Raw genomic sequence first — 12899 nt, 5'->3', positions numbered from 1 at the left:
TTGAAGCTTCAGTCATCAGTATAGATTAGGGGATGTTGAAATGAATTCAATGCTGTTTCTGCTGTGTTTGTGTGAAGTGAGTGAGTTAGGTGTACTGTGCACTACAGTTTTCTGATGGAGGAAGACTGATTAAAGATGTCCATCCTAAGGGCCTTTCAGATCTATCAACTTCTCCATTTAGTAATTGTATGGTATGTCCGTGTTTTCATTATTAATAAAACTGTAGTGCATATCACCATTGTGAACGTTATTTCTTGCGTTTAACAGCAGTCTTTTGTCCTGACTCCAGAGTTGTTCTAGAGCCAAATGCACGCTGACTAGGCTGCTGTCCAAACACAGGAGTCTGGTTTCTGCTTGACGCCATGCCAGAAGTAGGTGGTGGTGCAGGCTGGGAACCAGTTGCGAATACTGCCGTGGAAGAGGCTGTGGATCCAAAGCCTGGGGAATGATGCTGGCTGGTACCATGGATTTGTCCAAATGTTGGGGTCTGGTTAGCACCAAATGCTGGACCGGCAGATGGTGTTGAAGGTCCAGTGCCAAGTACAAAGTAGGAGCCTGCAGAGCTAGATGATGTTGTAGCTCCAGAGATGAAAGCAGAGGTTGAAGTATTATTACTCATGACTCCTGGACCTAAGCCAAATGGGGTGACAGCTGTAACAGTGCTATTTTGCTGAGAAAGTAGCAAAGACTGAGATGTGCTGGGTCCAGCAAAGTTACCAAGGGCAGAACTGCTAATGTGATTGCTGGCCACAGGTAGGTTGGAGGAAGGGGTGGAATTAGCAAATATGCCACTACCTGCTGAAGTGGCTGATGTCCTTGAACCACAGAAACTGTTGTTCAAGGAACTGAAAACTGGCTTTGCTATTCCTTGATCAGCTGCAGTATTGGTTCGAGCTCCAAAAGCAAAAGCGGCCCTCCTTGCGTGTTCAGATGCCTTCTCAGATCGTTTTATCGTATTGGAACCAAATGCCAACTGTGAACAACTGCCATCTTTGCTGGGCGTTGAACTGCCAAAGGGAAACCGTCGCTTCTGCTTTCTCTCTTCTTTATCAGTTTTCATCCCATACGCAGGAGTAGCAGAAGTGACACGCTGTTGCTGTTTCTCCCCTGTCCCTCCCAAAGTGAACGCTGAGGCAGGTGGCACAGAGGCAGATGCCATATTGCCAGAAGCAAACCTTCCTTTGACTGGAGGCAATTCCTCCATTTCTACGTCTGATGTCTGACATGATTCCTCCATTTCTACGTCTGATGTCTGGCATGATTCCTCCATTTCTACGTCTGATGTCTGACACGATTCCTCCATTTCTACATCTGATGTCTGACACGCGTCTGGAGCCAATGAAACACTTTTGGCTTCTACGGTTCTAAAACTGAAGCTTCTCTTGCTCTGAGAGGTCACTGCAGTATTAGCAGCAGCTGGATCATGGTTAATAGCACTTGTGCCAAAGATAACAACTTCAGAGGGAACTTGACGAGGTTTCTTGGTGGATTTGTCAAATTGAAAGCCTCTGTTCACTGCATCTTTGGATCCAGAATCTGAAGACACACTAGTTTTGAAGCCTCTCTGATCTCCAAATTGAAAGTTTCCAGTACTTGTTGAAATCAGAGAAGGCCCAGAAGACGGTGATGAGTTTCCCAATTTGAAACATGAGGGGGCTGGGTTTGAAGATGATGAACATTTGCTAACACCTTTAAACTCAGATTTCGTGCCTGTTGTGTCTGGCTTGGCACTTTTGCATGCTGCACACTTGGCAGAATCTGCTCTATTCTGCACTAGGCATACTTCACAGTCCCCGTTTCCCTTACGATTCCTCAACTTCTCCAACCCTACGCCGCCCCCAGAACAAAGACCAACAGATACACTGCTGCTACTTGAAGCAGGTACTGAGCGCTCTGTTTTCTTGGACATACAGGACATGCATCTATTGTCCTCTGCATTATTACAAACACAGCATATTCGACACTCCCAAGATCCTACTGGCATTCTGAACTCATCTCCAATTCCTAAGGCACCAGTGGTCACAGTGCAGCTAGGAGATGAAGCAGTCATACTCACGGCACTTTCTGAAGCCACTAGCAGTGGAAGGAACCGGCTGACACCAGTTCCAGGTTTGAATGTTTCACAAGCTATACATTTTCTTGCTTCAGGTGTATTTTGCACTAAACACGTATCACAAACCCAAGTTTGTAATTTCACTTTAAGTTTGTCCCCAAAGCCTGCCCCTGATGCAGAAATGGTTGGTTTGCCACTTTTTCTTCGTGTCCCAATGGCTGTCTGTTCAGCAGTATCTCTAGGTGGCAACTTGGCGGCTTGACAGGATTTGCACTTACTGTCAGTAACTTTGTTCACGAGTAGACATGTATCACAGCGCCATGATGATCTAGCTTTTAAACTTTCCCCAAGTCCAGTTCCACTAGAGGAAAACCTACATACGCCTGGTTTTGTATAAGCTGCTGGGCTTGTCATGGTAGGCTGAGCAGCAAAAGCATCTACCTTTGGTGATATGAAACCAGGGTTTTTCACATCTAGGACTCTTCCTTCTTTCCAGGTTTTTACAGGTCTAGAAGGGCCCTTATAATACTCTTCATCTAGCTTCCTCTTATGGCTTATACTATTTGCTTCAGTGATATCTTGAGCTGAAGTACTTATAATAGGTTCTGAAGTAATACTGGTGTCTGGAAATTCTGTTTTTGCAACAGGCATACTAATTGTAAATTCAGTAGATGAAGAAGGTAGTACATCTGCCACAGTAGATTTTACAGTGGGAGAAGAAAATCTAAACACGGCACTGCCACTGCTGCTCGGAGAAATCATTTGTACCTTATCTGTTACTGATTGTGAAGGACTCATGGGAGCTGGAGAGGAAGTTGTCATCAGAGGACAATGAATACTGAATGCAGGCAGTGAAGAACTGGTGATCGGTAGAGAGAGTTTTGATATTCCTCGTACTTCCAATTCCTTCACCGGTGGTTTAGATGCAAGTAAGCGTGTTCTCTCCTGTCTAATTTTGCCACCTCTACTACCTACTCCAGAAGATAATCCATTGGGTGCAGGAACTTGCAGATTTCTATATGGAAAGCCACTTTCTTGTTCTCTATTTTGTCCTGGTGTCATATTGTTTTCATGAGTACTGTGGTTTTTAACTATTCTTTGATTAGCCTTCCTCAATTCATGAGATGGGGTCAGAGATGGTTTAAAATAAAGACTTTGATACGTTGCTCTGGAAACTGGCTTTGGGGACCTGAATTTTTGAACAGGATACTGAGAATCCACCTTATCCCTTTTGGCCCCAAAATCTGTGCTATCTATCCAACTCCTATCAAGAGAAGAATGCATGGAAGAAACATCTGCTAGTGGTCCTGATATCTTCTCTACAGACTGTAATATTCGCCGAGCTTCTAAACTAGTCACACCATAGGACTGTGCATTGAGCTGCTTAGCTTTCATCTGTCTTCTTACTGGTGCCTGATAAGGGGTCCTTCCTAGTTTAGAATGTCTTACAGCAGCTGCTGCCCCACCATATGTTGTTGTTCCTCCAAGATAACAAGGAGGATCTCCATGCCTACTTGTTTTAAAGATCAAAGATTTCTCAAATGAAGGGGAAAGTGTCCCAAATGCAGACAAGCTGAATGCTGGTTTTCTTGACCTGGTGGCAGTGTGCTGTGAGAGTGAATGAGACTGCTCAGCCTCTGGGGACCACAGAGGTGGCACTGAAGGCTTCTTTGAAGCAGCCATAGCTTTATTGGAACCTCTTGTTGAAAAATGACAAGGATGGCTAGTTGACATGTTATCATCACCATGCTGAGAGGTAGAGTCTATAATTTCCTTTCTAAGGGAACTGCCAATTGGGAATGCTGATGATGTGGACAGCTGAAAGGACAAAGGAGGAGGTACCAACACAGAGAAATTCAAGTGGCTCCGACGAAGAGAAGGCCTGTCTAATTCGCCTGCATAATTTGAAGCAGGGCTGGTTGTTGAGGCGTCTTCTGTCTTACCGACTGTTGGCTCACTGGTGATCCTCCCATCATTAATATTAGAGCTCTCCTCACTGGCACACTTTACTTGGTCACCTTCCCTAATTTCTCGTGAACATGGTGTCTCCTTGGCATCTGTTGTGCGGCTGCATACATCTTCGTTCTTGTTGAAATATCTCTGTAGCCATGCTGGCACGTTATTCTGAAGACATTCTGTAACGCTGCTAAGAACACCCAGCTGGCGCCGTCGCCCCTGCGAGTAAGGCGTCACGGGACCGGGGTGGCAACACCGCGTCCGGATCTTTCCGCTGCCCCCTATGTGTGGGGATCCGGAGGCCATGGCAGAGGCTGCCCCGCTTCCAGCAATGGGGCGGGTAAGAAGGGCAGGAGAGGCAGAGGCAAAGGCCGCAGAGCCCCACCCGGCCCCGGCCCAGCCCAATGTCTAACAGCACTGCCCAAACTGGGGGGCACAGGTACAACAGGGAGCGCGAGGTTAGGAAGAAGAGTAGAGTGACCGTGCCCGCTAGGGGAGTGGGCAACGGTGCCAGCAACCGAAAGCCAAGAGGTGGCTCCAGTACTGCAGCCTCCTGCAGATACCACCTCTGTGGGTGGGGCAGTCTCCATGGAGATCTCTCCCAGAAGACAATGCTGCCTCCTCACAATTCCACTTCTGTGGGTGGGGCGGTCTCCATGGAGATCTCTCCCAGAAGACAGGGAGCAGCTCCCAGCATTATGGAGGCCCAACTCAAACGCTGGCCTTGGGGATTCTTCTTCTGAAGCCTTGGCCAGCGCTGAGATGGCTAATGCCACCAGCGATGCCCGCTGACCCATCCTCTCTGCACACAGTGCCCACAGTGCTACTGCCATCGGCCGTATACACTCCGTAACATGACATGCATGTACTTGCACTTATCGCGAGTAAGCCGGAGGTGATGCATACACAAGTCGCCAACACGCAGGGAGGAAAAAAAAAACCCACCTATATGAAACAACTCTGTGACCCCTCCCCACCCCACTGAACCAGGTTCTGGGATCCACTTCCAAAGACTGCACCTCAGGCTTCCATGGCACCCCGCATGCCAGACTTCTCTGCCCTCACCTGGAGCCCGGCCGTGGGAGGAAACAGACACACACAACTTACACATACTCCAGCCACTTCCTCCTATCTAAGGGGAAATGCTATACACGCTCGAATTCATACACACACACCTAGAACCATACAAAACATCCACACATTATGCCCGTTTACCACCATGTACAGCTAAAATACTTCTCTGACGTGTACACAGAAAACCTCCACACACTTTCCTGTCACACTTTCAAGTGAAAAGTTATCTCATCCACCACTCTACCGTGAACCTGCACACAATCGCCCACTTCTAGAGTGCACACAAACTAGTATACACTACCTAGACACAAAGAAACATCTCCAGTCTGCCAGAGATGAGTACAGAGGAAATCTCTGCCAAGGCCCAAGTCATACACTGACAAATTACCACAACCCCAGATACTCCAAGGTAATCATATCACATGCTTCCATTATATACAAATAAAATTGTCCCACATCACTAGAAACACACAACCCAAACTTCCATCACATACACAAATACTCGGCTCCCAGAATGCATGCTAATGACTTCCTACTACTAAATGCAAACACATAGTCCTAGGAAATGTGCAAACTCCCAAGCACCATAAATATATACATCAATGAAATTCAAATTCAACTTCCACCTGCCTCAAATATACTCAAATACACAACACACAAAAGTAGGCAAATATAATCACCAATACATATCCGGCCCCACATCACATACCTGTTTGCATAAAGAGTCACACAAAGCCAATGCCACAGTATCCTTCAATCTGAACATACAGGACACCCTACCAACCCACTAAAAGTCATGCAACTACCCTTCAGTACCAATATATGTAGATGCACATCTGAAAATCAATACAAGAAACTTACACGGCCATTCAGTTCTCAGTTACCCAGAGTTGCATGAGTCACTTCTATAAATTTTATACTCATAGATACCTCTCATTGATTCTCTTTTCCTAGAGAACCCTAATACACCACTAAATGTCATACAGCTACCCTTCAATACCAATATATGTAGACACACACCTGAAAATCAACACAAGAAACATACATGGCCATTCAGTGTGCCTTAAGAACATGCGAATGAGCCCCCACCAACACATTTCCCAAACATTCACAACATAGGACTCCTACACCCAAACTAATACACGCAGCCACATTGCCTAACAAGATCTGGATGCACGTGCATTATCACTTGCAATGCCTCCGTGATCCAAACACAATTCCCCAACATTCAGGGGCAAAAACCCACAGGTATGTGAAACCGCCATGTCATCCTCCCCACCCCCACCCTGAACCTGGGCTCTGGGGTCCACTCCCAAGGCCTCCACCTCTGGGCTCAGCAGAACCCCGCTGGGCTGCCCGCCCTTCCCAGTCACCAGCTGCTGCTCCCACAGAGCCCCACCCTACCATCTCCCTGCCCTCTCCAGGCCTTTCTGTGTCCACACCTGGCAGTCTTTCCCCACCTTGGGATCTGCCTTCTTTCCACCTGGCCTCATGCTGGCTCACATTCCTTCCCCACATCTCCCAGCAATCCTGGGGTGTCCACCTGCTTCCACCATCTAAGCCTGGTGCCCTGGGAGGGAGGGTGCTCTTGTCTGTGTCCGTCCGTCCCTCAGGGCAGGTCAGTGTCAGGAGGATGGGGCAGCACTGGGACAGGTGTCTGACTCAGGCTGTGTCACACTCTGGGCCAGCCCATGCCAGGTGACACTTGTCAGCACCTCCTGTGACATTTCTCATGGGTAGGAAAACGAGGCCTCAGACATTCCCTCCTCCAGGCTCTGGCACTTTCTCTCCTGCCTGGCCACCCTGTTCTCCACCCCACCATCCTGCATGAGATACTTTCCCACCTGTTTCTCAGTCCCTGATCTGCAAGCTCCATTGAGAATTTCAGCTCCTTGGAATCAGTGAGGCAGCAGCTGCTTCCCAGATTTTTGAGAACCTGGATGGGGTGGGGAAGGAGAGGAGGGTTATCTCAGGGGGTCCCTGCCAGCCACCCAGACCCAGTGAGCAGTCAACCCCAGCCCAAGGGCATCCCCAGTGTCCAGGAACTTCCAGGGGCCTCTGCCAGCAGCAGCCTGCCCAACTGCCAACCATCCCTCATGGATCCTGGGAGGGTCCAACACAGAAGGTGCCCATGGCCTGCTGTATCCAACAGCCACCCATGGGGAGAACAGGAGCTTGGAACACCCCTATGGCCTTCAAAGCAGGGACTATCATCATGCCTTCTGCAGAGGAGGGGCCCAAGTCCCAGGGGACAGCCTGGACTGTTGTCACTATGGGTTTCGACTCCATGGTGAGAACTTGAACCTCTACCCAGCTGCCCAGTCCCATACTCCTGACCACTGATGGGCATGGGCACCACCCCCAGGCTGTACCAGCTCCCTCTCCTGGGTTCTCACTTCCTCTGCCAGAGCCTGGCTTTGGGCTTCTCATTCTGGGGGGCTGTTGATGATTGGCCTTCCCCAATCTCCTGTACATGCTGCAGGTGAGCAGTCACTTAAGAACTGCACAGTCTACTTGCCCCTCCTCTCCAGGCCCCACATGAGCACTTTCCAATAGGGGAGCACTCACCTCCTATTGTTTGTGGCAGGCCTTTGAACTACTGTGAAATTGTCTGAATTTATAAGCTTTTTCTTTTCATTTTCAATCAACTGTGTTGAAAACTTTCATCCAATTCACTTTTAAAAAGCATTTATTGGGAGTGGCAGAACAAGATGGCAGCATAGAGAGTTGTGGAATTTAATCAGCCCTCTAGAACAACTATTAAATAACCAGGAACAATTAGTAAATAATCTGGAACAACTGTTGGGAGACATCTGTGAATGAACACACATTGCACACCAGCTTGGAATGGGTGGAATGCCTCAGATTGTAGTATAGAATCATAAGTAAACTCTGCAAACCCAGAACTGAAGCCCTTCACCCCTTGGACAGGGCAGGCCAAGCTGAAACTCTGCCATGTGAAAAAAAGAAACAGGTTACATGGAAAGTAACTCAGCTGAGCTCCAATTGCGATTTCAATTAACACGTTTGGACTACTGAATGCAAGCTTCAAGCATGGAGCAGGAAGGGAAGCAGCTTCCTTCCAGCAGGGAGGAGGCAGGGCTGATGGGGGGAAAATACATAAATAAATAAAAGCAGAGACTTTTGGAGTCTTCGGTATCTTCAGAATACTGGAAGGTGGCTGTGTCCCAAGGAAACAGGGGCTAGGGACTGGCTCTGAAAAGGGGCTTTTGCTATTTTCCCTTTTTTTTTTCTCTCATTCTAAGCAGCCCATTAGAGGAAGCCTCAGACATATTCAATTCTGTGCTGACCCAGGCAAGAATGAAGAAAATAGAGCCAAAAAGACAATGGAGGAATTCAAATGAAGAAGATAACTCCCTTGGGGGTGTATCTTCCCTAAGAAAAGGGGGGTGCAACCAGCTCAAGTGGCTGCTCTCCCTCAGAGAATTCAGACCCCAGGGCCTGGGACAAAAGAAAGAAACAAAGCAGAAACAACTTAAGCATGACTTCTGACATTCTTGGCCGCTCCCTGTTCAGGGTCCACTGTGACTAAAGGGACTGCACTTCTTTACATCAGTGGGGAGCCTCAGGCTGAGAAACGCCACCTGCTGGGCTGGATAGGGAAAGCACAGAGTCTAGGGACCTCACAGGAAAGTCTATCAATCTTCTAGGACCCACCATCAGAGAAACCTAATACTGAATAGAGACTCCTCCTGAGGCCTGAGCACCTCTGGTCTGGGAAAATCTGACTGGGGCATTCAAGGGAACCAGATGCCTAGACAACAGAAAATGAAAAATCACACAAGGAAAAATGAAGATCTGGCTCAGTCAAAGGAAAAAACTTACACTTCAACTGAGATATAGGAATTGAAATAACTAATTATTAATCAAACAAATATCCTAAATCAATTGAAAAATCAGTCCAAAAATGAATTCAATGAGTTGAGGGAATACATGGCAAAAGAGATGAAGGATATGAAGAAGACATTGGGGGAACACAAGAAAGAAATTGAAAGTTTGAAAACATAATTGGCAGAACTTATGGGAATGAAAACCACAACACAAGAGATGACAGATACATGGTGACACACAGCAGCAGATTTCCAGAGGCAGTAGAAAAGATTCATGAACTGGAGAAGAGGACATCTGAAACCCTACACACAAAAGAACAGATGTGGAAAAGAATGAAGAGATATGGGCAATATCTCAGGGAACTGAGTGACAACATGAAGTACAGAAATGTACATGTCATGAGTGTCCTAGAAGGGGAAGAAAAGGGAAAATAAACATTCCTATATTTTCATTCATTCTCTTTGCTCTACTGTGGATCTTCTGCTTTATGACCTCTAGTAGTTGCCAGTCCACACTACTAGTGATGCTGCAACATGGTTTTGTGGAGGGATAGCTCTCAAAATGGACAACAGACTGTTTTAAGAAAAGATTCTGGGGTCAAAGAAGGTGGAGGTTTGGGTTGAACAAAGCAAAGAATTTGGGTTTCATTTTTCCATTGAGCATGGGTGTGTGTAGATATTCTCAGAGATTTTAACTATGGTATGAAAAGGATATGAGTCATAGTATTTCCCAAACCTATCTGATGTTCAGCATTTTTCTGTGTGTGTGAGTGTGTGTGTGTGTAAAAACTCCAGGAAATTCAGGGCCACTTTTTAAGAAAGATTAGGAAGTTTCCAAGGAAGACAACAACAAATACTAATTATACACACTAAATTGAATGAGAATTTAATCAAAATTAAATTAAATGTCTTTTTGGTGTCATTAATTACCTTTTAATTTACATTTTAATAAATATAATGTGTTTTTTCCTCAGTAAGAAGATGTAAGTGATCCATCTCTATTTGGGGAAACTCAGGGAAAAAAAGTCATCCACACACCCATGTGTCAGCCTCAAGTTATTGGTGGAATTCCAAAATTTTCAAAGTATGGAAATTCCTTTAGAGAAATTCTCATCTCCTCAAGGTAAGTCAAGCAGCTGGAAGGGAAGCTGAGTCTGTGTGTTTGCAGTGACTTGTCCCCATGGTCATGGTTATTCCATTAGCACAAAGCCATTGGCCTGGGTGCTTGAGAAACAGAACCAAAGCAACATGGCTTCTGACCCTTATAATTTACAGTCCTGAAGTTTCACAGAACTAATTTTTATTTAGTGTCAACTTTACATAAGTAATTAATGCTGGAACATTTTCAAAATATAGAATAGAAAAGAAACATTTACTAATGTAGCACTAGAATTGATGTTAGGACATTTAATGTTTTTCTAGAAAATAATTCTTATTCTTCATGGTTATAAAGAAAAGATATGTAGGTCAATATGGAGAAGATAAAGCAGAGAAGTTGGAGTGACGTAAGTCTAAATTGAGAAAGTAGGGACAAACACAGAAAAAAGGTTTCCAACAAAAAGAAAAATGTTCAGTCTCTTTCCATCTTTGAAGTTCTCTCTCTCTCTCTCTCTCTCTCTCCACCCCTCTCCTGTCTCTCTCTCTTTCCCTCTTCCTCCCTCCCCTCAATAATACACACACATGAACACACCACAATTTGAGTAACTGCTATATGCCAGGCACTGTGCTAAATCTAAGGATTCAGTGGTGACTTAAAAGAGAAATAATTTTTCTACCCCACAAAGCATAGAGTCCAGGGTTGAAAGTAGACACAAAACAATCTTACAGACAAAAAAAAAAACTGTACGCACAACTAAGGACCATAACCACTGGGTTAAGGGAAACTCTTGTCCCATTTCCTTTGCACTTAGGTGTCAACCTGCCCTCTCCCAATGCTCAATAAAGTATGTTACAGGTCAAGATCTAGAGCAAGCCCTACCATAAGTGCCTTCTCCAGTGGAGCAACCTCTATGAAGCCAGTGTCATTCGCAGCAGAATACTCAGGCTTGTAGCTACTGGTCATGTCTTTTTAGAGGTAAATGGGAAAGAGACACAATTACTACCATCCACCTCGTGGAAATTCTAGGGCCACAAGATCAAGCAGTTCACAGTTTACATTTTCCAAGTGCATTTCATGACAAAGCAGCCGAGGAAGTGAAACTGAAAAATTAGCTGGTGTCTCTTCAATGAGATCCTCTAGGACTATCTGTCTCTCCATAAGAAGAAAGGATTCCCTTTTAGTGAAGGGCTGGCGGTGGTGGTATTACACTAAACCCTACCGAGCCCCGAAATATTCCTCTTGCTCTCGTTATGAAGAAATGTATTCATGTTACAAAGAACAGCTGCATGAAAATGTCTAATCAGAGAACTGGGCCAAGGCTAATAATTTACAATGACCATTCTGATAAGCTTGCACCACCGAAAATGTGAGAGATCTCTTGTTTCTCGAAGTGTCCAACTTTCCAAAAGTAGAGCTGGAATGATAATAAGGAACTGTATACCTTTCCAATATATGGATAGGATTCTTCTGAATCCAAGCCTTTGTTGTCCTGGACATACTGGAAAGCATTGTCCGTTAGGCCACCATTGCAGCTGCTGTTGCCCTCAGCCTGTGAGTAGTCCACGAGGTTCTGCTCACTGAGTGAAACAAGTATACCAGTTGTCCAGAACATCTGTCCTTCCAGGGAACCAGCTGCACTGAAAGCCCAACAAGAACCACAGCGATCTTGAAAAATAAAAAAAAGTCAGTTTATGAGACAAAAAGAGAGACTTGACAACAACCTATCTACCTGAATTCTCTCTGTCAAAAAAAATAAACAAAAAGTGAAATGCATGTCACTCTGAATGCATGTCTTCCAAAGCAAAAAGATCTGAGTTTAAATAAGGTCAAACCTGATTCTTCACAGGAGTCACACAGCCTTTATCCCTCCAATCCACAGATGTGGGGACCTCAGAGGGAGATTCAGAGAACATTTCCCCCTTCTTCGGTTCCTGGTTTTGAATGCCATCCATCATCTGCCTGAATTCTTCACTGGTCTTCAAAGAAAAGGAAATAAAATGTTTAAAAAGCACTAAGGAGTGAAAGCGCAGAGTTACAAAATCAGTATCACATTCACTATGTCACCAAAGGCATTCATTCCCAACTTGAAGCTGTGTTGCCCCAGGCTGCATTCCAGATTGTGTATTTTGATCATTTTCAGATTCTTCTCTCACACTGCTCTCCTCCAATCCTCTTCATTCTAGAGCAAATATATAATTGATCATCTTTATTTCCACATAAAATCCAACCCATCTTCACCAAGTGGATTAGTAGAGATGGAAGAGAAACCGTGGCCAACGATGGCTTTTTACTTCTGGGTGCTGCTCTCCAAGCTCTGACACAACAGGGGTGAGGATAGCATGTGCTTGGTAATGGGCATCACTGAGTTACTGCCTTGGTAAGAGCTGGCCTCTAGAAGCTCCTGTCTGGCTCCCAACTCTCAGTGAGCAAGGGCTGTTTCCCTGGGGTCCCTGTGGACAGTTTCAGATGTCACCAACCTCACCATATAGTCTCTGGTGTGCTAACCATTTTGTTCTTATCACTACTCTTCTACCTTCAACTCTTTGGAAAATCACTTTGAGTGCTAATTACTAAAATGTTCACATTTTAGTCTTGACCAAGACTTCACTCTGCCTTTGATGATGAAATGCATTTGGCAGAACTTCCTGATTCGTACTTAAAATGCAACATCTGTGAAAGTATATTCTTGAGTGCATCTGTATAAGTTTCTTCTGCTTACATGTAAAACAGGTTTTAATTCTTTACCTAGTCACTGGAAGTTTTAAATCAGAGGGGAACTCATAAATTTAATTGGTGGTATTCAAGACATGGAAGTCACTTTTAACGCCCCTCTCTAATATAACAACTTCCTCCAAAGTGTTTAAAT

General features: G+C 45.2%; 2 protein-coding genes across 13 annotated transcripts in view; both read right to left on the bottom strand.

Annotated features, from left to right (window-relative positions):
* Positions 1-4333, bottom strand: LOC119507584 (nuclear pore complex protein Nup153-like). The gene is made up of 2 exons (XM_037800753.1): positions 1284-4333; positions 1-1250 (listed from the first exon to the last, which is right to left on the bottom strand). The coding sequence occupies exons 1-2, from the start codon at positions 4313-4315 to the stop codon at positions 248-250; spliced, it is 4035 nt and encodes a 1344-aa protein (XP_037656681.1). The 5' UTR covers positions 4316-4333; the 3' UTR covers positions 1-247.
* Positions 1-12899, bottom strand: part of LOC119507585 (death-associated protein kinase 1-like) — a 58520-nt gene that overhangs the window by 700 nt on the left and 44921 nt on the right. The gene's annotated exons all lie outside the window — the stretch shown is intronic.

This window comes from Choloepus didactylus, chromosome 13, assembly GCF_015220235.1.
Source record: "Choloepus didactylus isolate mChoDid1 chromosome 13, mChoDid1.pri, whole genome shotgun sequence".
NCBI classification, from domain to species: Eukaryota; Metazoa; Chordata; class Mammalia; order Pilosa; family Megalonychidae; genus Choloepus; species Choloepus didactylus.
This window is presented reverse-complemented; position numbering and strand designations above follow the sequence as displayed.

Excerpts from the sequence above, each read along its gene's own strand:
- LOC119507584 (XM_037800753.1), bottom strand. The coding sequence starts at position 4,315 with ATGGCCTCCGGATCCCCACACATAGGGGGCAGCGGAAAGATCCGGACG. Across the intron at positions 1,251-1,283 it reads ATGGAGGAATCGTGTCAGAC|ATCAGACGTAGAAATGGAGG; the intron begins ATCAGACGTAGA and ends ATCATGCCAGAC.